General features: G+C 41.8%; 1 protein-coding gene across 4 annotated transcripts in view; it reads left to right on the top strand.

Moving 5' to 3' along the window:
* Positions 1-26,671, top strand: part of LOC125452086 (hepatocyte nuclear factor 4-gamma-like) — a 130,646-nt gene that overhangs the window by 62,601 nt on the left and 41,374 nt on the right. The window contains exon 1 of one of the 4 annotated variants that reach the window (XM_048530061.2): positions 25,289-25,544. The exons of 2 other annotated variants lie outside the window; for them this stretch is intronic. In XM_048530061.2, the coding sequence (XP_048386018.1) occupies positions 25,430-25,544 (115 nt within the window). In that variant the 5' untranslated portion in view covers positions 25,289-25,429. Of the gene's footprint in view, positions 1-25,288; positions 25,545-26,671 lie in introns of those variants that run through there. One more of the 4 variants, XM_048530060.2, reaches the window with a different exon arrangement.

The raw sequence follows: 26,671 nt of genomic DNA, 5'->3' as shown, positions 1-26,671 counted from the left end.
TCTCATTGAAATGTGTAAAATATGAATAGGATAAATCCTCTGTGTCTGCGGGATCACAGGTTGCGAATTTCTCGCCAAAAGATAAATAATAACATAATTCAACATCCAAAGGCAAAACTCGCGTATCCCTGACTTTTAACCTGTTCTTAAATGAGCTCAGCACTCACAAATTGCATCATCTGTGGGGGTTTTCAAGAATAGAACCCTCATGGATCTGGAGGAATGACTGTAATTGTAGACAGGTTGTTTTCCTCTGTCTCGAACCAAGGGACATGGGCCAATTTTCTCCAGTCTCTGTGTCTTTTACCCTGCTGCCTGCCAATGGAGAACATGCCAATAGAACCAGTCAGCTAGAGTAGCAATTGCACCATAGCTCAGTTCTGTCTGCTGTGGGAACAGGACAGAGCTGCAAGACGAATGATCTGTGCACTGCAGAGTTTAATGCTGTCATCTTCACTCTGCTGCTTCACACTCACAGATCCTCTGCGCTCTCTAACTCTATTACACATTTTAGTAAGGCTCATGGACAACAAACCCATGCCTAACCTGAAGAAGTTACCCTCCTCCCTCCGGACCAACCTCAGGGAATCTCTCTCCCATTGCAACTCTCTTGTAATCTCTTCTCTGCCTCCCTAACCGGTTCTTCCTCTCACCCATCCCTTCCTCCCACCCCAAGACGCACCCCCCGCTACCTACTAACCTCATCCCACCTCCTTGACCTGTCCGTCTTCCCTGGACTGACCTATCCCCTCCCTACCTCCCCACCTACACTCTCTCCACCTATCTTCTTTACTCTCCATCTTCGGTCCGCCTCCTCCTCTCTCCCTATTTATTCCAGTTCCCTCCCCCCATCCCCCTCTCTGATGAAGGGTCTAGGCCCGAAACGTCAGCTTTTGTGCTCCTGAGATGCTGCTTGGCCTGCTGTGTTCATCCAGCCTCACATTTTATTATCTATAATCTATACACTGTGTCCACTAAAGGGCTCCTACCCACTGCATCCTCCAAAATTACTTGCCTTTTCTACCTTGTGTGCTTCCTACTCACTCACTCGAAACAGCAAGACACCGTGTCCAGCTCATGCTTAACCACAAACTGCTTTTGCATCTTCTTCATTCGTACCCCATTTGTTTCATTGAAAGACAATGCCGAAAGAACTGGTCCATGCCCCAGACTGATGTTTCAACAACAGTGTGACTGATCAGCCTGTAACTCCCAGACTGCTTGTAGCTGACCATCAGGAGTGACTGTAGCCAACTCCCTATATTGTATTCAGATTTACTGACTATAGTGGTACCCCTTCTTGTAAAAATAGTTAAAGATGAACGCCCTCGCAAGGAAGAGTATGACTCTTGAGGGAAAGGTAACCTGATTGGTATCATAGACAAGCCAATTGACCAGAAATCACTATGATGCTTTTTATACAGTGTTTTGTTTCCAGAAACTAAATGAAGATTTATTGATGCTTTCAAGGATTGGAGATCATGGCATTTTTTCTTAGATAAAGCTGCAGAAAAGTGTTCAGCAACCATTATTTCATGCACTATGATTAATCAACTCAGTCAAAAATTTTGATACCATCATCTTGGGCTGCAAAATGGCAGATGGATTTCAATGTGGATAAATGCAAGGTATTGCATTTTGGTAAAACAAACAAGGATAGGGCTTATACAAATAATGGTATAGCATTGGGTAGTTTTGTAGAACAGAGGGACTTCGGGGCGCAGGTACATAATTCTTTAAAGTTTGCATCATATATAGACAGGATGGATAAAATTGTGTTTGACACGCTAGCCTTTATTGCCTTCAGTCCTTTGAGTATAGGAGTTGAGACTTTATGTTGAGGTTATATAGGACATTGGTGAGACCTGTTCTGGAGTATGGAGTCCAGTTTTGGTCACCCAGTTATAGGAAGATTATTATCAAGTTGAAAAGTGTTCTTACGAGATTTACCAGGATGTTGCCAGGGATGGAAAATTTGATAAGGGAAGACTTGATAGGCTGGGAGTTTATTCACTGGAGTGTAGGAGGTTGAGAGGTGCCCTGATAGAAGTTTATAAAATAATGAGAAGTACAGATAGAGTTGATGGTAGTGTCTTTTCCCGAAGATGGTGAATTTCAAAATTAGGGGACACATTTTTATGGTGAGAGGAGGAAGATTAAAAAAGACACCAAAGGCAAATTTTTTACACACAGGGTGGTTCATGTGTGGAATTAACTTTCTGAGGAAGCAATGGAATGCGTGTACAACTCCAACATTTAAAAGACATTTGGATGGACACATGAATAGGAAAAATTGGGAGGGATATGGGCCAGGAACAGGCAAGTGGGACCAATTTAGTTTGGGATTATGTTCGGCATGGAATGGTTGGTCCGAAGGGTTAGGCTCCATGCTGTAATGACATTATGACTCTATGAGTCTATCTTAGATAATTGAAAAATCCTTTTCACTTTCTTTTAGCCTTCAAAAGCCCTAGTAGTTTTCCATCATCTCTGATACTTGAAGTAATACAATCAGACAAATGAATAAAAGCAACAAAGCAGTGATGATTAGATTGTTCATGCCAGTGAATAAGGGTGAGTTGTACTTTAGGAGAATAATTACATTCATGAGTGGTACATGATTGCAGTCTGATATAACTTGCTATTAATGTGAAGTAAGCACAATGAACTAATTCTTCCTAATAGCACGTATCAAATATATTCTAACTGCCAGCAATACTATGATAGTGAAACGATAAAACTGTGCTGTTGGCAGGATTATAGTCTCCTTATCTCTCTTTGGTGCCAGTCATAGAAACCTTGTCTGGACTTGAGAAATAGGCCAGGCAATTTTCAGTGAGGCTGTTACAGGTATAATCAACTCATCACCCATTGTTGTTTCCTTGTATGTAACATTGATTAGCTCAGGAAAATTTGCTGCTCTCTTCATTCAATTGGAATAAATTTATTGTGTTCCTTGTGGCTGTAAATGGCAATGAACTAGAGAAATGTAGGGAGTATGAGACTAGACCAAGATCCATCCTATTTGTTCTCCTTCGTAGCCTCACCATATCACAAAACACCTACTCAGCAAACACGTTGTGTGTCCAGCAAGCAGGCAGCCATATCTCAAAGGCTTAGAGGACCAGGATTTGCTGAAGTTCATGGATGCGCCTACTGGTCAGGGAGTCCTACCATATAAGGACAGCATCTAGTGCTAGTCCAGCGGATTGGCCGTAGTCATGCATCCAGTCAGCTGTTCTCATTCAGTACCCCAGCAGCCTGGGTCACGGTCTGCCCTGGAGCTCCAAAGTGGCCAGTCAGGGGAGTCGGGCTAATGCAGAGGTATGGTCCCAGCAGGGGTTTGGTCACTTCATGTCCAGAGCTTTCTGGTACGTTCCCTCAAAGTGTTGAGCCACTGTCAGTCCAGAGGATTTGTCCAGGGAAATTACAGGGAAAATAGAGACAGTGTGTGGCAGGGTCTGGTGCGCTGGGTAGGAGACTTAGGAATCTGTTCATAGGGATTGGGGGCTACAGGCTGGGAGAAAGGGACATGAGAATTGTGGAGGAGGGGCACCTCTATGTGTAAGCGGGAAACATGATAAAGTATCAAAAGTAAGGAGTTATTTCAGGAGGAACAGGGCGGTCAGTCACATGGAGGAGGACTGTGGCTTCAACAGGGAGACAGTGTGTAAAAAGACCTGGCATTGTTGCCTCAAGTACAGGGTCTAGAGATGGAAAGAAAGGGTCAGGGTGGTGGGGGGATGCAAGTCAAGGTTCATATATGTAGATTGGTTGGAGACGTGGAGAAGTGTAAGGCCCATTGGATTCATGGGAAGGGCTGTCGGGGACCGTATGTTAATTTTTGGGGCCTCACCACCATGTCAATGTGGAGGTTAGAAATTGAGGGCTGTCAATGTCTATCAGGCAGGAAATTAAGACCACACTCAGAATGTGTGAGCTAAGTGTCTAGACCAGTGAGGGTGGGGCTGCAAGACACTGATGTGAGAAGCTTTAAGCAGCCAGGCACAATACACTCACAGACCCATGCACTGTACGGGACACAGACCTGTGGGATCCCTAAACCTTGGGGATCCTAATGCATTGACTCCTTGTTCGCTGTTCACCTCCCAGATGCCACTGACCACTTAATTTACACCAATACTCTTCTGTATAGTGACCAGGAAAAGAAAAGGAATGTTTGACTAAGAGCAACAATGGTGTCCAATGGCGCCCATTGCCCTAATTAAGCATTGTTTATCTTCCACATGCTACAGCACCATTTCAACACAGACAGCAATTCATCATACATCCTGTATGGACATGGTGTTATGCTTCATGCTGGCACTTACAGTCGGCGTTAGGTAGGGATTCAAACAAATAGTAAGAACTGCTGATGCTGGAGTCAGAGATAACACAGTGTGAAGCTGAAGGAACACAGCAGGTCAGGCAGCATCAGAGGAGCAGGAAAATTGACGTTTTGGTTCTGGACCCTTCTTCTATAGATATCCGTTTTATAATATATTATGTATCTATAAGTGAGACAGGACATACCCAGAGATGGTAATGGTGGTGTCTGGGGCATTGTATGTAAGGTGTGATTTCTTGAGTAGCGCTGTTTCAGCCTGTTTCTTGACTTGACCATTCTCATGTTCACCAGAATGTGCTGTCAGATTTCCTCAATGTGACATTCCTACTCCAGCGTCAGCCACTGAGCTGGCATTGGAGGGACTGTGGGAGTAGTCTTGCTTTGTACTTCTTTTGAGGTTTCTGAATTCTGTTCCTCGTAGAGGCTTGTCTTAGATTATAGGAGGATATAGGTGGGCCAATCAGAGGGACTGATCAGTCACAAGTGGAATTTAATCCAAAAAAATGTGAGGTAATGCACGTGGACAGGACAAAGAAAGCAAAGTAGTACGTGATGAATGGTAAGACCCTGAGAAGCATTGAAGATTATAGGGACCCTGGTGTACATGTCCACCTCTCACTTAAGGTAGTGGGACGGGTGGATAAAGTGATTATGATGGCATATGGGATTCTTGCCTTTATTAGCCGAGAAACAAAGTTTTAAAGCAGGGATTCTGTTCTGGAACAGTAAAAAAACATTGGTTACAGCACAGCTAGGGTGTTGTGTGCAGTTGTGGAATTCACTTTGTAGGAGGAATGTGAAGCGCTGGAGAGGGTGCAGAGGAGATTTACTAGGATGTTTCCTGGGCTGGAGAGTGTTAGTTATAAAGATTGAATAGACTATGTTGGTTTGCTTGGACCAGAGGAGACAGAGGCAGGATCTCATCTGAGATTTATAAAATTGTGAAGGGTTTGGGTTGGAAGAAACTTCTCCCCTTGTTAGAGGGATCAACGACCAGGATCATTGATCGAAGGTAACAGGCAGAAGGTTTAGAGGGGATATGCGGAAATTTTTTTTCACCCAAATATTGCCACAAACCTGTGACCTACTGCCTGTGGTGGGTGGCGCGGTGGCTCAGTGGTTAGCACTGCAGCCTCACAGCACCAGGGACCTGGATTCGATTCCACCCTTAAGTGACTGTCTGTGTGGAGTTTGCATATTATCCCCATGTCTACACAACCTTCTAGTGGGTGCTCTCGTTTCCTCCCACAGTCCAAAGATGTGCAGGTTAGGCGGATTGGACATGGGAAATTGTCCATCGTATCCAGGCTAGATGGGTTAACTATGACTGTATCGGCACTGCCTCATGCTCCCAAGTGGAGCTTGAACAGTTCATCCACTTCACCAACACCTTTCACCCCAATGTCAAGTTCACCTGGACCATCTCCAACACATCCCTCACCTTCCTGGACCTCCTGTCTCCATCTCAGGCAACCACCTAGAAACCGTTGTCTATTTCAAGCCCACCTTCTCCCACAGCTACCGAGAATAGACCTCCTCCTGCCCACCTTTCTGCAAAAATTCCATCTCCTATTCCCAATTCCTTTGCCACTGCCGCATCTGCTCCCAGGATGAGGCATTCCACTTCCATACCTCCCAGATGTCCTTGTTCTTCAAGGACCGCAACTTCCCCCCGGCAGTGGTCGAGAACGCCCTCGACCGTGTCTCCTGCATTTCCTGCAATACATCCCTCACACCCCACCCCCGCAATAACCGCCAAAAGAGAATCCCCCTCGTTCTCACACACCACCCCACCAACCTCCAGATACAACGCATCACTCTCCAACACTTCGGCCATCTACAATCCGACCCCACCACCCAAGACATTTTTCCATCCCCACCCTTGTCTCCCTTTCGGAGAGACCACCCCCTCTGTGACTCCCTTGTCTGCTCTACACTCCCCTCCAGCCCCACCACACCTGGCACCTTCCCCTGCAACCGTAGGAAGTGCTACACCTGCCCCCGCACCTCCTCCCTCACTCCCATCCCAGGCCCCAAGATAACTTTCCACATCAAGCAGATGTTCACCTGCACATCTGCCAATGTGGTATACTGTATCCATTGTACCCAGTGTGGCTTCTTCTACATTGGGGAAACCAAGCGGAGGCTTGGGGATCGCTTTGCAGAACATCTACGCTCGGTTCGCAATAAACAACTGCACCTCCCAGTCGCAAACCATTTTAACTTCCCCTCCCATTCCTTAGACGACATGTCCATCATGGTCCTCCTGCAGTGCCATAATGATGTCACCCAAAGGTTGCAGGAACAGCAACTCATATTCAGCTTGGGAACCCTGCAGCCCAATGGTGTTAATGTGGATTTCACAAGCTTCAAAACCTCCCCTTCCCCCACTGCATCCCAAAACCAGCCCAGCTCATCCCCGCCTCCCTAACCTGTTCTTCCTCTCACCTATTGCCTCTTCCTACCTCAAGCCACATTTCCATTTCCTACCTACTAGCCTCATCCCACTCCCTTAATCTGTCCGTCCTCCCCAGACTGACCTATCCCCTCCCTACGTCTCCACCTATACTCTCCTCTCCACCTATCTTCTTTTCTCTTCATCTTCAGTCCGCCTCCCCCTCTCTCCCTATTTATTTCAGAGCCCTCTCCCCATCCCCCTTTTCTGGTGAAGGGTCTCGGCCTGAAACGTCAGATTTTGTGCTCCTAAAATGCTGCTTGGCCTGCTGTGTTCATCCAGCTCCACACTTTGTTATCTTGGAGATGCAGGGTTACAGGGATAGGCTAAGGAGGTGAGTCAAAGTTGGATATTGTTCAGAGGGTCATTTTGGCCCGATTTCTATGATTCTGTAAGGGTGACAGAGGCAGAAACCCGCATAGCAACATTTAAGACATGTTTAGATGTACACATGCAATACCAAGGCATATGGGGCAATGAACCAAGCCCTAGTAAATGAAATTAGAATTGAAATGTAGCTGTTTTTGACCAAAGTAGACTCAATCGGCCTAAGGGGTTTTTTCAGTGCTGTGGACTTCCATGATTCTGAAAACATGAGAGAGTTTCTGTTGGAGCTGGCATTTCTCTGCAAGGAGGATACAAGTAGTTCTGCTATGACATGTTTCATTAACGTGAATTAGCTGTAACACAATTCTTGAATAGTGGACGCTGTTTGGATTACGGTGACTTTGTACTGTACAGGTAGAGTGATTTCCCTAATAACGTGATTTTCTATTGCGGTTTTCAATTTTTATTTATACATAATCACACATTATATCAATGTGTTATTAGCTGCTTCCAAAGTATCTCTTGTTACCAAACCTTAAACAATAGTTCTGACCATCTATGATTTTATTTGTTATTTGTGTATGGATGGAACGAGCCATTTGACTTCAAATATTATTGATCAACTTTTATGTAACAAAATGCTTTCAATTTCCTCTTCAAAATGTTAAACCACCTCCTGTTTTTGTAAGCTCAGCCATCTCCCATGCTAAGAATAATATGGCAGTGGTAATACTACACGTTTAGTACAGGCCGCTCGCCCAGAAAATACGCCTTGTCAATTGTGTAGCTAAATAAATGACAAAGCAAATGACAAATCTTGCACCAGGAGCACTTCTACAAGGAGTCAATAAATGTGGAGCTGAAAAAGCACAGCCGGTTAGACAGCATCCGAGGCACAGGAATGTCAATGTTTCAGGCCAAAATGTTGACGTTCCTGCTCTTCGGATGCTGTCTGTCCTGCTGTGCTTTTCCAGCCCCACATTTATTGACTCTCGCTTCTAGCATCTGCAGTCCTTTCTGTCTCCAAGACACTTTTACAAGGTCTTTTTGGCTAAGCAGTGGCAATCCGACTCAAACAACTTTTACCTCACGCAGCTCACTTACAAAAATGTTTCTCTGCACGTGAAGAAATAAAGTGATCAGGTCTTGATGACTAACTGTTTCTGAAACCCAATTCATTTTATCTTTATTGTCTAAGCATGTTACTTATTGGATGATAAGCAAAACCAAATGTCAAGATTTTCCGATAGAAGTTGATGAACTTATCTAAACCCTGACTGTAGTTATCAGGTAAAATAAGAGTGCTTACAGTGCTAACTAATTCGTGAGTTACCTTGACATTATAGAATTCAAGAAATTTATTTTGATGCTTACCCAGATTTGTAAGTCAACTTGTTCAAGTAAAAAATGACAGATTATTAAAACTTCAACTGCTTACATTTATAAAGTATTTATCATTATAAATGAGTCAGTTAAAACTCTACCTGGGAATAGTGATTGAATTACAGTTAACACCAAGAAAACATAGGACAAACAATTGTCTCATTCAACTTCATGCAGTTAATAGATTAAATATGTGCAAAACATTATTGAATTAACTTAAATTATACTGTTTCGGTCATGCTGTAGTTTGGAACAGTCTTACTTCTCAGGAGGAATGGGTGGGAGAAATTTAAGCCCACAATCCTCGGCTGGAATCCAGTGTGGTACTGAAAGAGTGCTGTTCCCAGGTTCTCTGGCCAATGTTTGTTCCTTAATCAACATAACAAAATTAGATCATTGGGCCACAATCACATTGCTGTTTGTGGAAGTTTGCTGTGCACATGTTTACTGCCACATTTTCTATAGTACATCAGTGACCACACTTCAAAAGTACTTCAGTGACTGCAGCGTACTTTGGTACGTCTCGAGGTGATGAAACATGCAATATAAATGCAAGTATATTTTGCTTTAAATTTTTAAAAATCATACTTAATATGTACTGATGCAATTTACCTATGCACTGAGACATCTGAATCTGGAGATGTCTGGAGACTGTAATATCTATCTTTTCAGTTTTATTTCATATTTCCCTAACTTATACTATATATATCTGTAATGGGGTGTAACTTTCTTTTCCGTTTTTCTCTATTTTTTGCACCTAGGTACTTTGCATCTAAGCTGGCATTCAGTTCTGGTCTCCCTGCTTTAGGAAGGATGTCTTTAAACTTGAAAGGGTTCAGAAAAGATTTACAAGAAAGTTGCCATGGTTGGAGGGCTGGACCTACAGGGAGAGGCTGAATAGGCTGGAGCTATTTTCCCTGGAGCGTTGGAGACTTGAGGGGTGACCTTAAGGAGGTTTATAAAATCATGAGGTGCATGGATAGGGTGAATAGCTAAGGCCTTTTTCCCTTGGGTAGGGGAGCCCAAAACTACAAGGTATAGGGTTAAGGTGAGAGGGGAAAGATTTAAAAGGAACCCGAGGGACAACTTTTTCACACAGAGAGTGCTGAGGATATAGAATGAGCTGCCAGAGGAAGTGGTGGAGGCTGGTACAGTTACAACATTTAAAAGGCATCTGAATGGGGATATGAACACAAAAGTTTTAGAGAGATATGGGCCAAATGTTGGGACTAAATTAATTTAGGATATCTGGTCAGCATGGATGAGTTGGACTGAAGGGCTTGTTTCTGTGCTGTACAGCACTATGACTCCATGACTCTACGGTGACGTGTGTTGATGACATTGTACACTTTCCACTGTACTCCCGTTCCTTTACAGCTTGAGTATATGTGAGAAAAAACCTAATTCTAATTCTAATTCTAATCGAAGCAAGTGTCTGGTATCCACATATAACAAGGAAAAGAATCAAAGTTAGTCATTTGAAATATGTGAGAGGAAGAGAAAGATATAATATGACCTTAAACCAGAATTTCAATAGGGGTCATTCCAATATTTTACAGTAATGTTGCAGGATTGCAGTAAGACTACCAGAGCAGCAATATACATAATTATTTTTAGAGATGCATGCAGTTTCATTGGTTCTTTCAATCTCTTTCCTCTGAATTCTACACCAAGGCCAGACACAGAAACCTCTAGACAAAGGCCAATGAGGTTGCAAAACATACTAAACAAAGCAGGTAGAATATACCCATTCCATTGTAGTCCAGTCAGTTGTTAATTGTTATTTGTGGTAGAAGAGCGAGGAGAATCAAGATGCATTAGTTCCAGAAATGATGAAATTATTGATGTAATTTACTATTTATGAAAGCATCGTTACAATTTGTGCTCTTGATGTTGTATGTCCATTCTTATCAATAAAATGTATAAATAATATAGAGAAATGGCAGTGACAACCGTACAGAAAATTTGTTGCTGGTGGAGCCATTTGTAGCCCAATGCCTTTTTGAAGTCTGACATTGGGAGCCAAAGATGTTTTAAAAAGAAGACACTATTTCCAAAAACATATTTAGCATTTTTTTTCTTTTTAAATGTAATGTTGCAAGAGAGAAATCATATTAGAGCAAATACTTTCATTCAATGACACATCTGTGGAGCAGGTGGGACTTGATCCCTTTTGCTCAGAGGTGGGACGCTACCACCACTAGAACATGTCATTACACTATTGACACACGGCTGCATCATGAGAAAAGAATGGTAGTAATAATAATGTTGCCAAATGATGGGTGTCCGTTAAAAGATGAGGAAACATTTGCTGAACAGACTTACATAATGTGTTTTTTTGTGTACTTTGGGGACCTACTATTAAAAATATTTGACATCTTTACTTTTCTAACAACAGTAATATTTTATTGCAAAATTTCTTTGGACCATCTCACAACCTAATTTTTTTTCTGTAAAAACCGAAAGAACTGCAGATTCTGTAAATCAGGAACAGGAGCAAAGTTGCTGGAAAAGTTCAGCAGGTCTGGCAGCATCTGTGAAGTAAAAACAGAGTTAATGTTTCGGGTCCAGTGACTCTTCCTCAGAAGTTCTGAGGAAGAATCTTCACAGATGCTGCCAGACCTGCTGAACTTTTCCAGCAACTTTGCTTTTGTTAACATTTTTCTGTCTTTTGTTTCAAATTTCTAGACTCTGATATCCAGTTATCTTATGGAAATTGAATCATTTCAGATTTTCTTATTTAGCTCTGACTTCCGTTAATAAAATTGGCTCACAGAGATTTATTATTTACATTGAAAGCATTGGTGTTGTTATTGGAAAATTTATGTTTTTATTCTTCATTCAGACAGCCAATCTAAAAGTTGATAATCTGGATTTATTTGTCCACTTTGCATTTCAATGATAATTTAATTTGCAATTACATTTATACGGAGACATGGTACTATATACGTAAAAAGCTGAATAATACTTTTAAAGAATAATATTTTGATAGATTTTCCTGTTATTCTTCTGAAATGTTTTTTGTTACAATTTGGATTTGTCTTACTTAATTGCTAAAGTACACGTCTAATCCCTAGCTCTGAGTTGGTTGATGTCTGTAGCCAATTTGTCTATACTCCTGACAAGGTTGAACCTGACCTGACATCCTCAATCAACACAGACAAGGATTTAAACCATAAAAACTTAATGCTGCCTTCAGCAAATATTAGTTAATTAGTGACAATCATTGCAAGTCTCAAGTCGTTGTGATACTTTTCCCATGTAAAACCTGAAAACAACTCTTCCTCACAGTCCCAACTACATCCACTGATTCTGTTCAATGAATTTTCTTGACATCTAAAACAAAAGTAGTCGTTTTTGATGAGTAGTTTATGAAAATATTGTCGTTTCCCTGATGCTTCAGTTTTAAATATGTGAAGCATCCTGTTCACTTACACCACTAGTTGTTAAAATTCTTATCAGAGAGATAAGTTATACATTTACTTTACGAAGATAGCCCCTCCTAATGACACCCCCAGAAATAACAAAAAGTTGCTAATTAGCCAATCATAGCATATGTATTATATTGCAAACTGTTTATTCAAATGACATCAACAGTTCAGAAATAGAAGATATGTGAAGATACACAGATGTAAACTGGGAAGTGCTTGGAATGTTTGTTTGAAGTTTGAAAGTTCTTGCTATTAATCATAACCTGAGATGCAAGCAACAGTTCTGCTCTCTGCTCAAATATGTTATTTTTACAATTGTATTAATTTCCTTCTTTCACGCATTCATTAATAGCTATCATGTACTCACTGTGGTCGGAGACTAAAGAGGGACACCGACATTCATTTGCTGTTTTATACTGAGTAATCTCCTGTTTATTGTTGATATTGCAGCCTGCATGCGAGGCGTCTTAGTAAAGTTTTATATTATTCAATGTCATTGCAGAGAATGAAAAAGGAGGATCAAATCTGACTTAACCTATACATTTAAAAAGCAAACTTTTTGTCTTTTGAAGTGGCCTCGAATGGGTTTGTTTTGTGGATTTAACTAGCCAAATGTCTTTTTCATGGCAGAAGAGGCAGATTATTTAACTTTGTTTCTATAGACTTTAAAACTGATGCCCATTAATTTCCTATTTGTGGGTTTTAGGATTGTGTGATTGAGTGCTCATATCTCTGGGACTAGTAATTCAGAACTCCAAGATACTTGTCTGGGGATAGGTGTTCAAGTTCCATGATGACAACTCGTGGAATTAAAATTCAATTTATTAAAATGTTGAATTAAAAGCAACTCTCATAAATAGTCATTGATTTTATTAAACTCTCATTGATTGTCACTTGGTTCACTTACTAATGTCCTTTAGGGAAGGAAGTCTGCTGCCCGTACCTGGTCTGGCCAACATGTCATTCCAGACCTGCATCAATGTGCTTGACTCTTAAATGAATGTCCTCTGAAATAGTCTCACAAATACTCAGTTCAAGGTCAACTCCAATGGGCAGTAAATACTGGCCTTGCTAGTAATGCCCGCATCATATCAAAGAACTGAAACCATTCTACTTAATCATTGACAAATATACAAATTACTTTCAATTATAAATTGCTGGTCTGTGTGCTATATCTACTAATTTGAAAAGGTTTTTGCTTTACCATAGCATGATGTTAAAATGATGCAGTTTTTTTCAAATGGCAGGCAATAGGGTTTACTTGCAACAATTTTATAACCATTAATTACTGTCAGAGGAAATAAATGAAATCGGAATAACTGGTAACATTGAGGTGAGATTCAGTACTCAAAGACCACGCAGAGTACATTGAGGACCTCAAATGGACCTGCTGAAAGGCACTGGAATACTATTTGTATAACACTGTTAAACTAATGAGGGCAGAAGGAAAGACACCGCCTGTAAGCAATACACCTCCAATGGGCTTGTGGTGTTAGTATTCCTACCTCTGGGCCAAGAAGCCCAGGTTTGAGTTCTTGCCTGCCTGGGTGTATATTGTAATGTGTATGAATAGCTAGCTTAGCAATGTTTTCTTTTATTGGAATAACCTGGCAGAGTTTCAGTTTTAACAATTTTGTGCGCAAACAGGAAAGGCGTAACGTTTCAAATTGCAATCTGAACATACTCACTGATAAAAAGCTGTAAGAGTTCCTGACGATGAAAGTACTTTTCCTGCCCTCAACCGTGGTGGGGCAGAATTTGATTGGATGCACAAAAGTACTCATTGCCAGTGGGCCTGCTGGTTTCCCAGAACCATCCAGGGCTCCGTTCCTCCCCCTGAAGGTCAGATCAGAGGAATGAGGACAAGCAAGCAGCAAGCTGAGCTAATTGATCGGCTCATTAAGATCAATCGTCACAGAGGGTCTGGTGGGTAGGTGGTTGAGATGGCGGTCAGGTCGAGTTGCGGGTGTACTGTGAGTGTGCAAGGTGGATCAGTGTCTGCACTGGCAGAAGATCAAAGAGGCTGAGGTGGGAGAAACGCGAGGAAGGCAGATCAGAAATATTCGTGAGGTAGATGAACATTGTGTAGGGTGCAGAGGGAGAACTACTGGTCAATAGTGGGATTTGATGAAACAATTCATGAAGGCAAATGGAACAACATTAACCTTCAGCATTCCACAATCTTCCTCTCCCATTAGACATCAGATTCCTGAGGTTGACTAAGGTTAAATTCAAAATGATAGCTAATTATAAGGCATTTAACTTCATTATAATATTTAAATTGTCAGTCCTCCTGCAAGCAGTTTATTTTTCCATAAACTGCGCCTGGATTAACTCATCTATCTAATTATCTCCTTGTTTCCTTGATTATCTGTTGGAGAAGGAAAGGGGGGAGGTCCTCTCATTGAGGGGATCAGGGCATCTTCTCTTTCATCTGGGCAGTCAATCATGGCTGTAAAGGCCACTTTCTGATACACACAAATGCTGATCTGTTGTGTCTGAGAATGCTGTGGTCTTTTATGATGAAGTAACACTGAAGATGAAAGGCTCAACACTTAGCTAAGTTAACCCTCGTTGTAGATTCAGTCACAATCCCCAGAGCTGGACAGAAATGTTCCAGTTCCAGGTCAAAAACTTAAACGTTTGCAACGATGGCTTCCAGAGGATGTGAAACCTCTTGTGTGTGTCAACCATCTCTTATTAAACTGAGGTCACAAAATCCAAAGAGTATTTTTGGATTGCTGAAATGCTGCTTAATGGCCTCAAAATGTCTCTTAAATTGATTCCTGGAGCAGGATTGTCCATTCTGTTTGACACCCAACCCTGGCTAAAACCAGATCCCTCCAGCTAACTACCAACCATCTCCCTGGCACAGGGGGCATTCCACTGAAGGTATGAGGCCAAATGCCTGAATTCTTAGCTATGAAGGAGCAAAAATTGCTGAAGTTATTTACATCATCCACAATTAGGGATCCTCCTTACTAAGCAACAGACCTTGCTCTGATTTGTATCTTACTTGCAAATAGATTATCTGGTCAGTGAAGATAGACCTGACAAGGTCAAACAGGAATTCTGTGAATTGTTCACTGGACTGAGGAAGTCAAAAACAGTGTGCCACATCACTTTTAAACTAGTGTGCTTGTTTACCTTTGGAAAAGTTCTGCATCCTCTCATAAAAAAGGTCAGAAGGGAGATAAATGTCATGCTACACCAAGGGGAGATACCACCTATCACCAAGTGCACATCTCAGTGCTCTGATAAGGGGCCTATACCTAAAACTAACAGTTGCACCATGACAGAAGACAATACCTTGTTACAGGGAGTACTACATTGACCTGACCTGGGATTTTGACCCAGCGACACTAAAAGGACAGCTACATACTCCCATGTCAGAATGATGAGTAGCTTGAGGGGGACCTTGCAGGAGGTTGTGCTTCCATGTTTCTGCTTCTTATAAGTTTTTTTTAGATGGTTGTGGTCATGGGTTTGGAATGTACAGTTGAAAGAGGCTTGGTGAATTTCTGCTATATATTGTGTATTTGGTTACACAACTGTTAGCATCCACTTTGTCTGTCACTGTAGCTCAGTAGCAAGAGTGTGTACTATCTACAAAATGCACCGCAGAAATGTACCAAAGATCCTCAGACAGCACCTTCCAAATCCACGACCACTTCCGTCTTGAAGGACAGCAGCAGCAGATACATGGGAGCACCACTCCCTGAAATTTCCCTTTCAAGCTGCTGGTCTTCCTGACTGGGAAATATATCGCTGTTCCTTCACTGTCACTGGGTCAAAATCCCAGCATTCCCTCCCTCATGGCATTATGGGTCAACACACAGCCTGTGGGCTGCAGTGATTCAAGAAGGCAGCTCACCACCAACTTCTCAAGGGGGCAACTAGGGATGGGCAATAAATGCTGCCCAGCCAGCAATGCCCATGTCCCACAAGTGAATAATGAAAAGAAACTGCTCAGTATTGGTGGTGAAGGGAGTGGGTGTTTGTCTGTATTACAATGAGGATTAGAATTAGGTTTTATTGACACGTGTACTCAAGTACAGGAGTACAGTGAAAAGTGTAATAAGTCACTGTTCTCTGGTGTCATCTTAGGTACAAAATCCTGAATTTAAAAAAACTTACATACAAAAGTAAAAACAATCATCTTTGATACAAAAGCTAAGTATTCAGCTCTTTTGTACATGTTTGAACCAAGGCTGTAATGAGATTAGGAGCCGAGCGGAACCCAAGCTGGGTGTCACTGAGCAGGTTATTTCTGATCAGATGCTTGATAGCACTGCTGATGGTACCTTCCATCACTTTACAGATGATTGACGTTAGAATGATGGGGCAGTAATTTGCTGGGTTGGATTTCTCCTGCTTTTATTTAATGTACGGGACATATTTAGGCAATTTTCCAAATTACTGGGTAAATGCCAGCGTTGTAACTATACTGGAACAGCTTGGTGTTTTGTAACACAGGTCTTCAGCACTATTGCCGGAATATTGTCAGGGCCCATAGCCTTTGCAGTATCCTGTGCCTCCAACTGTTTCTTGACATCACATGGAGTGAATCAAATTGGTTGACGTCTGGCATCTTGTGGTGCTGGGGCACTGGAGAATGCTGAGATGGATCAAACACTTGGTGCTTCTGCCAATGATTGTTGCAAATGCATCAGCCTTTTTCTGTGCACCGTTATCCTGACTACCCATCATTAAGGCTAGGGTATTTGTGGGTATCCCCTCCTCCAGTGAGCTGTTTACATTTCTCATCATCCACCACTAGATGCAGCAGGACAGCAAAGCTTGAGATCTGATCTAAGTTAAGGAATCACTTAGCTCTGCCTATCTCTTGTTGCCAATTCCAGTTGATACTCAAGTGACCCTGTTGTGGGTAGCATTACCTCAGGATGGCACCTCAGGCTGTAATTTCAGAAGAGTGGAACTTTTATGCAGTTTGTCATTCTGGCCTCTGTTTTCAAAAGCTGCAAGGCCCACATTTCTGAGAGGAGATATCTGATGAGTGTTCCCTCAGAAATGCAGAGCGCTGCTTCCATTCTGATAGATCTCTTATTGTGCAGTTGGGACTTTTTTAAATGTTGTAATTGTACCAGCCTGCACCGCTTCCTCTCGTAGCTCATTCCATACATGCATCACCTGTGTGAAAAAGTTGCCTTTTAAATCTTTCCCCTCTCATCCTAAAGCTTTGCCCTTTAGTTTTGGACTCCCCTACCCCGGGTACAAGGGCTTGGCTATTTACTCTATCCATGCCCCTCTTGATTTTATAAATGTCTTAAAGATCACCTCTCAACCTCTGACACTCCAGGGAAAATAGCCCCAGCCTATTCAGCCTCTCCCTGTAGCTCAAATGCTCCAACCCTGACGACATCCTTGTAAATCTTTTCTGCACGCTTTCAAGTTTCACAACATCCTTCCATAGCAGGGAGACCAGAATTGGAAAGTTTCGTCCATCTGAGAGGAAGGTAAAGGGGGTCATTTCCAGTGGCAGGAGTGTCAGGTGTGGTCAGATCTGATTTTTGCAGGGAGGGAGATGGGGAGGTGGAGGTGGTTAGAGGTGGAATTGGTTTAGATCAATTCGGTTCAGGAAGTTGGCTTGCTGTGCAGCAATTATGTTTGATGGTGGCTGCATGTAGGAGGCCATGGGTCGGGCCTTGATCGGGGAGGCTATCAGGTCCTGGCCAGGGTCAGTGGTCTTCGGGTTTTGGGATGACAGTGACTACTCAGAGTAGTTGTTGGTTCAGAGCATTGGGGTTGATGTAGATGCATGTGTGAGGTAAGTTTGTCGTCAGTTCAGTAGTTACCCAGTAGTTCGACTATGTATTCAGTCATCTAACTTTTCATGAGTAAATGTTTTACTTAATTTCATCAGTACCATCTGAGACTTCCAGGAGTACAGGAATTGCCGAGAAGACAACTCAATTGCCCAGGAAATTCCAGGTGGCTCAGTGGTCAGTGCTGCTGCCTCACAGCTCTAGGAACCTGGGTTCAATTACACCCTCGGGTGACTGTGTGGAGTTTGCACATTCTCCCTATGTCTGTGCGGGTTTTGTCCGCGTGCTCCAGTTTCCTCCCACAGTCCAAAGATGTGCACTGTAGGTGGATTGGCCGTACTAAATTGCCCATAATGTTCAGTGATGTGCAGCTTAAGTGTGTTAAAGTGGATGGGTCTGGGTAGGTTGCCTGAGGTCTGGTGTGAACTTTTTGGATGAAGGGCCTGTTTCCACACTGTAGGGATTCTGTGATCAGAGAGCCCTACAATCTCCTATCTGTCTGGCATGGATGGATGATACTCATTAGACTATCTGCCCCCTTAGCTTAGCTTTAGCTGGTATTGCTGCTGGAATGCCCTCCTGCGGTCTTCACTGGAGCAGGCCTGATCCCGTGGTTTAATGGTAATGGTAGAGTTTGGGGTATCCAGGCTGAGAGGTTGCAGTTTGTGTGGAAGTACAATTCTGCTCCCACAGCATTTCATGGATGCCCAGACTTGAGTTGCTACGTTTTGACAAACAAAGGCAGAACACAGAGTTAGTAAACCTACTATACTACTCCTGGGTAAAACATTGTTAATGTCTGTGAGGGGCTTGGGACATGTGGCAGAAGTAGGTACACTGTGCTTTGGTTACAGAGTGATTAGCTGTACTTTGGTGCAAATATTTGCAAACGGGCTATTGTCCTTGCTATAAATAGAAATCTTTAGTAAAGGGGTGGCTGGCGGAATAGATTTAGAACATCGTTCTTTCACAAAATTGATATGAGAAAAGACTGGAAATGGAGAAAGATTAAAACGTTTCAGAGAGGCAGTTCATTCTGTTCCGAGTTTGCATGAGAGGCCACTGGGTCACTCCTGTGAGGCTCAGAAATGCAACACCAGTGTGCTATGTATTTCTTTTGCAGGTTAGGCTTAAACAATGTGCTAGGACAGTGAAGGAAGTTTATTTAATCCAAATTAAGTGTTCTGATGCAACTTGCTCAAAATGACCACAAGCGTGAGTTAAAGAGTTCACCAGTGTGTCTGACCAAAAAATAAAATGACGATCCCTGCTTGATGTTTCAAACAAGCTCTATTTAAATAGGAATCTGCTGTATAAAGTATTAATGATTAACAGAAATACGCTCAACTGAGTCATTTGCCTGAAGCACCCAGTGACATCACAGAAATGTTAACTGAACCAAATATCGACTATCAAATGGAACCCTCAGTTACATTCCAGCAGACATTGTGTACCCTTATATGTACTTTTCAGCTCTCCTTTCCTCTTTCCCAACTCTCTCTGAAAGGCACTGTTTTTATCTGGTTCCTGAGACTCTGGTCATTTCTGGAAATTTCATCCATGTGTGAGTCTTGGTGGTGACTACTACAAAGCTGTTTGTACAGACGGAGAGGTACAAGGCCTCACAACTACACTCCCTCACGCAACACTGAGGGGTGAGCAAGAATGAATATATTCATAGAATCCCTAGAGTGTGGAAGCAGGCCATTTGGCCCATTGACTCCACACCAACCCTTCAAGGATCATCCCATCTAGACACACGCACACACACACACACACACCATATCCGTGTATTTCCCCTGGCTAAAACATCCCAGGACATGGCAAGGCAATTTAGCATTACCAATCCACATAACCTGTACATCTTTGACTGTGGGAGGAAACCAGTGAACCCACACAGACATGGGGAGAATATGCAGATTCCACACAGATAGTCATCCAAGGCTAGACTCGAACCCAGGTGCCTGGTGCTGTGAGGCAATGGTGCTTACCGCTGAGCCACCTCGCTGCCCAAGTGTTGGTCTTCCTTAACTGCTGAAGTTCATCAGATAACTAAGAAGTGCAGTTTATAGGTATGTAGAAAATACAGATGCACAAAGGTGGCTTCCTACCATTAATGTCTTTCTCTACTTGATCTGCTGTTTTCAATGCCTGGAAAGTTTTCTTCTCTCAAATAGGGATAACGTTCAGGACAGAAGTGTTTCACTTGGCCATTATGTACTCCTAATTCACTTCCTTCAGATTCTTCTAGGCTCAGTCCTTTCTGTCATTTTAACGTGGTTTGAAATTCACAATAGTGTTCACAGGGCTGAATTTTCCCAGCCCTGAATGATGTGGGCAATAGCAAGCCAGTTGGGATACCCTGGCAAGATTGGAAAAAAAAATCTCAACACTGAAACAAAATGTTTGATTCTTCAACCAAGCTTTGAGTAGCAGAAATGTGGGGATTAAACAGGTTCTTGGCTCTGAGAACAGTTAGCAGTGACAGACACTGCAGGTGAGGACTGCTCGCCCTCCTCTGCCCAGTGAGACAGGCAGTACTCAATAATGAGGGCCATGTCTCTATCAGCCTCAGCAATGGGCACCAACAGGGTGAAGGTACTTGGCCAGCCCAGTATCTAACACATTACATCAAAAAGGGAGCACCTGCTGCTCTCTGACCTTCTTTCCTATCTCAGATCCACATCAACCCTGAAACTCAGCATCATTGCATTCAGTAAAGTCCATTTGAAACGATCATCTCTGTCTCCTGCAGCAGACTTGCAAGTTTCACAATTTATGGGTTGCTTATGGCCAATATTCGCTTCTTCTTAAGTCACTAATGTCTGCATCATTGAGATGCCAGTGTTCAATTTGCAATGACCTGTAGCATGCCACAAATTGCCATTGACCAGAATTTGAACCTGAAGTGCATTCACTCTGCTTGCATTTGCAAATGGACAATGAAAGGATTGCAAATTATTAGTAACTACAGTTTGTTTCATGTCATTGCCCCTTCAGTGCCCCAGTGTCCAGTAGATGTAGAGCCCTCATTTTTGTCCATCAATGACTCCAACTCCTCCCACACTTAGGCCTAGTCCCAGCTGATTTCCACTTGTAGCTAGTGTCTAGTTAAACGTTAGTGATAGCACAGAGCATGGCTTACAGTGAACTCTATCAGCTCTGGGCTGCACCTCATTACCAGGTATCTCCTCCAAGAGCCTTCATGACCCTTCTTTACATTGCATTACCCAACAGTCTGTTTTCACCCATCCCCTCCATGTGGAGACACACCACATTGAAGTTTGCCCTGAATATTCATCCTTGCCTTCTAAGCCCTGACATTACACCTTCCTGATGCCCATCATGGTCCTGTATGCTCCCACAGGGATCGCTGCCAATAACCATGCTCTGCAATTTTGCCCTGCATATCTTATATCTTGACTTTCCCTGTCAAAGTTCTTTTCCTCACCTCATAAAACAGGACGATTCCCCTCCCCCGGGACACCTTCCTACTGACAAACATGGCAGACAGCCTGCCTGTGCATCTATGTAAAAGATCTTGCCGACATGGCAGAGACAGTAAGAACTGCCAATGCTGGAGTCAGAGATAACACAGGTGGAGCTGGAGGAACACAACAGGCCAGGCAGCATCAGAGGAGCAGGAAAGCTGACTTTTTGGGTTGAGACCCTTCTTCAGAAATGGGGGAGGGTTCCGATCTGAAACATCAGCTTTCCTGCTCCTTTGATGCTGCCTGGCCTGCTGTATTGTCAATATGGCAGTACTGAGAGGCATCGAGCACTGTCTAAGCCATAAAATTGCTAACAGGATGGCTCAGCACAGCAGGGCAGGGATGCTGCAAGTAGGCATTAAGTGACCGAGCACTCAGAGATCAAGGGAGCAGCCCTGAGGTGGCGCCTGGTCTAACCCTTGATCTGGGTGCCAGTCTCTTGGCGCAAACTGACGTTGCAGCAATGTCCTTTCAATGTTAGCTGCTCCTGCTTGATTTACTTCTTGGGTCGATGGTTTCACATTATGCCTGTGTGGGGCCGGGGACCTGCTGCAAACTTGCTGTTTTGGATTGCTGTCTACACCTTCAGAGCCCAGCCACTGGGTGGGTATCTCCAGGGAGCTGCTTCGATCACAGTTTGGGCCTGATTGGCGATGTCATCACTTGAGAATCAATTGGCCATGTCATTGGTTGTGTGCTCCCCAGTGGGTAGGTAGCCAATTCCCTCCCCAACAGTCAGTATTGTGGGTCTACCTACAGCACAAGGACTTCAAAAAGGCAGTTCTCCACCGCTTTCTCAAGGGCAACTAGGCACAGGCCAAAGACATCCACCGCCCACAAGGAAATAAAGAAGACATTGCTTAAAGTTTTTTTTCTATGAATAATGTGGCTCTTATAGCCTTTACTCACTTATGTGAGACTGTAAGAAAAAGGAGCAGGAGTAGGCCATCTGACCCCTTAAGCTTGCTCTGCCATTCAATAAGATTATGGTTGATCCTTTCATAAACTCAGCTCCACTTACCTGACCACTCACCATATCCTTAATTCCTCTACTCGCAAAAATCTGCCTTTGTTTGCCGTATAAACATTCAACAAGGTAGCCTCAGCTGCTTCACTGGACAAGGAACTCCACAGATTCACAACCCTTTGGGTGAAGAAGTTCCTCTTGAACTCAGACATAAATCTGCCCTCCTTTATTTTGAGGCTGTGCCCCCGTTTCTAGTTTCACCTGCCAGTGGAAACAACCTAACAAAGTGTGGAGCTGGATGAACACAGCAGGCTAAGGGTCTAGGCCTGAAACGACAGCTTTTGTGCTCCTGAGATGCTGCTTGGCCTGCTGTGTTCATCCAGCTCCACAGTTTGTTATCTTGGATTCTACAGCATCTGCAGTTCCCATTATCAGTGGAAACAACCTCCCTGCTTCTATCTTAGCAGCCAGTTATGACAGAGGGTTTTAGCCCGAAATGTTGACTTCCCTGCTCCTCAGATGCTGTCTGCCCTGCTGTGCTTTTCCAGCTCCACATTCATTGACTCGAGCTTCCAGCATGTGCAGTCCTTATGGTCTCCCTTCATAACTTTATTTGTTTCTTCTAAATTCTCTCATTCTTCTAAATTCCAATGAGTATAGTCCCAGTCGACTCAATCACTCCTCATAAGCCAACCCTCACAACTCTGGAATCAACCTTGTGAACATCTTCTGCACCCTTTCCAGTGCCTGTACATCCTTTCTCAAGTATGGAGACCAAAACTGTACACAGTAATCTGGGTGTAGCCTCACCAGCACCGTGCACAGCTACAGCATAGCCTCCCTAGTTTTAAACTCCATTCCTCTAAAAATGGAGGACAATATTCCATTTGCCTTCTTAATTACCTGCTGCACCTGCAAACCAACATTTTGTGATTCATGCACAAGGACACCCAGGTCCCTCTGCAGAGCAGCACATTTCAATTTTTCACCATTTAAATAATAGTCTGTTTTGGTATTATTCTTTGGCTATTCTGTCCCCTTGCTGTGGAGGTTGAGCCTTTTCCTTCCATTCGGTTAAATTCAGATGTAATTTGTCATTTAAAACTTTTTTTTTAAAGGTAACTCTTCCCCTTCTAAAACCCACAGAAATTTCTTTTGATTAACCTTGAATCAAGCTTACTGTTTTTACCTATTAACAAATTTTCATAGCAGTTTAGGACAGGCAAATGGTTTGGTATTCCTTACACATTTGCACATCCCTATAATGAAGATGAGAACACACAGGACTATAATGCCAAATCATTTTTCGTTAATTTTTGTACTGCTAATTCAGTTTTCAAGTAGATGTGAGGATTAAATCCCAGCATGATAAAGTGGGATATTCTTTTGGAATTTTTTTTATGAATGTAACCTTGTAGATAAGATTAGATATTTATCATAATATCAGTTGTCTTTAAAATTAGTGGAGACAGCAGAAGACTGAATGCTGAAGTAGTATAGATTTAGTAGTTGCCGAGATAAGATATATGAAGCTTTCTTGGTTCCCCTTATTGGTGTAATGCAATGGATGATCAGACATGGTAGATTGTGCTATTATCTCTCTTTTCTGATGAAAGCATTTTTCACTATCTTCGGTATGAGTTGTGTAAAGTGTTTTATAATTCTTTATTTAGTGTAATGTTTACTTTCCAAGTTCAGCTGCATAAGCAACATTCAGTGATATCCAGCATAGAATAACAAAGCAGTTTTATAGTTTTTGGCACTGTAATATTTTGTTTTTCACTTGTAGTGTAAGAATAAACTGTTACTTTGAAATTGTCAGAGAATGGCTTGTGGATTTCAGTCAGCATGGAATTGATGAAGTCCCACACCAATGTACAGTTTGTGACTGTACTTAGTATGTAGAAATACATCATATACATAAAGAATATTTATAGAATAAAATTATTAAGGAAACTACATAAAAAGTAGCTAGATAAAAAAGAAGCCTATTGCATTGTGGCTGTCTCTTAATTGCCCTCGGAAATGGCCTAGCAAACCACTCATTAGGGATTGTTGCCAAAACATTGGCTTTGTTCGCAGTGCTCATCCCACAAATACAGGGAATAATGCAGGTTTCTCTTTTGAGCTCAAGAATATATAATTCGGACGTTAATTTAAAAGAAAAGCAAAAAGCTGCAGGCTCTGGAAATTTGGAAACAAAATGAAAATGCTGGAAATACTCAACAGGTCATCCACAAAAAAGGTAACATTGGTCTTTTGAATTGTTAGCTTTTTTTCTCTCCACAAACGTCTGACCTGCTGAGAATTTTCAATATGTTCTTTTTTTTAATTCATATATATTTTGGAGTTCATTATGAGGTTTGAATGATGCTGTAGATTACAAAAATAACCCTAAGTTTATCACTTACATCTGAAGATCATTGTATTCCAACTTTATAATGCACTCTCAAATGTACTAATTAAATATATTATTATAGCTTACTAAATTTTATTAATAACTCACTACTCCTTGTGTCAATGCACAATTCTTTAGAGGTGGAGGTGAAATGAATCCATTATGTTCCAGTAATGGTTGTCAAATCAAACACAGAATCATTTGTTGCAATAAATCATGACTTAGATTGTTGATGTGAATTTAGTCTGAATTTGTTTCTGAATTTGAACATTAATATTGGTACATCTTCCGGACAGTGCTGTGTTGTCTCGTACACGCATGTCAAATTTCATAAAATGAAATCTGACTTCTTTTGGTTTCCCATTGACACTGTGAATAAAAATAATTAACAATGGTTACCAGAGCTAAACAAGCAACCGTAAGATTTATTGGCAGTAGGTGAAAAATCAGTTCCAATGTACTGATTGTTATTGATAGCTTCCCTGTACTCCACAACGATGTTCCAATGTAACTATAGCTTTATGTAGCAAAGTCCTCTTTCAGGTGCCCAAAGTAATGTGAAAGCCAGCAGAACTTCAATGTCAAATGATAACATACTCTAAACATTCCATGAATGTCGTAACCTCATTCAGGAACTCTTGATGGAGACACCATACTTAACTCTACTGTGCGGATGAGGCTGTCTCAAAGGACTCCTCCCATTCCACCACATAAAGTTATACAAGCTGATCACGTGGTTAGTTGCGGGCAATGTTTCAAAATTCTGAACATGTAAGAGACAGCCTAGTGGACAGTGCTGTCAGATACCGGGGCGCATAAGACATAGATGTGTGTACATTCATAATGAGGCTGTCTGAATCGTTCTTGGATATGGACATGGCAAATTATAGTGAGGCTTTAGACCCATCTTACACTGCTTTGGAGTTCGAAAATATGCAGTTGCTGTATAATGCCCATGGTAAGTTTCGGTTTTTGGTCGATAATGCATTGCTTGGATACTATGTGTGCAGCGAAGTAAAGAACTGAAAGTAAATTATTTTAAAAATTGCTTAATTTCAAGTAGTTTTTACTGAAGTTATGATTACCCCATTGAGATTCTTTCTTTCACTCAAAAAGTGGCAGCATATTTAGTGTGAATCTGGCTACTGTTTTCTCTTAAAAAAAGATGTAACATGTCGGCCACTTGCAGGCGGATGTCAATCAACTTAAAGTAAGGTCAGCTAGAGTACTCTCTGCTCCATTCATTTCAGTCCTACGAATTATAGTCTTTTGACAGCTTCAGCAGGAAACAGTGTTGATGTACATTTCTAAGCTTATCTTATTTCATCTATTAAATTTTGTTGCAAAAAGCTTTGCAGTCACTTATGGAATAAAATTGAGTGTTGTTTTTAAGTTTCCAAAACTAACAAATTATATACAAATAGCCTTTGGAGAAGAAGTGAAATTTCTAACGAGCTGATTATCATGTTATGTAAATAATAAGCTAATGGTTACCTTATCATTTGTTGATTATTTAACTGTTATAATTAACTATTTCTTTTACGGACTCGCTATAAGATTGACTATGTACTTAAACATGCATTAACATTTATTTCACATCATTTGTGGAATACTAGTTTATTTAACAAATGTAAAAGTCACTTGATGATATTAGTTGATGATTGTTTAATACATTTGTAATATATACTTTCATTTATTATTTAGCATTTGAATCAAACATCGTAACAGTAATTTCTAGGCAGTTATGATTCAGACATAAATGACATTGAAACTTTAGAGTTTAATTCTATCACGGATATATCCTTGACTTTGTAAAAGTGTTACTTTCTAAACCTGCCAAGGAAAAGAATCTCCTAGTTCAAGTGGGAGAGGTAAGAGGAAGAGATCAAATTGAAAAAAAGGATTACATTCTATAGACCAGACTGATTTATATAGAAAGTATTCCTAACAACCTTTAGATTACGGTTGGAGTGATATAATACCCTTACTGTATTAGTCCATGTTTTGTCATTGATATCCCAGTGCTTAAGCGAGATTGTTTGTTGGCAAAAGAACAACCCTTGTCAGTTAAGAAATCATTTGAGG

This window comes from Stegostoma tigrinum, chromosome 5, assembly GCF_030684315.1.
Source record: "Stegostoma tigrinum isolate sSteTig4 chromosome 5, sSteTig4.hap1, whole genome shotgun sequence".
NCBI classification, from domain to species: domain Eukaryota; kingdom Metazoa; phylum Chordata; class Chondrichthyes; order Orectolobiformes; family Stegostomatidae; genus Stegostoma; species Stegostoma tigrinum.
This window is presented reverse-complemented; position numbering and strand designations above follow the sequence as displayed.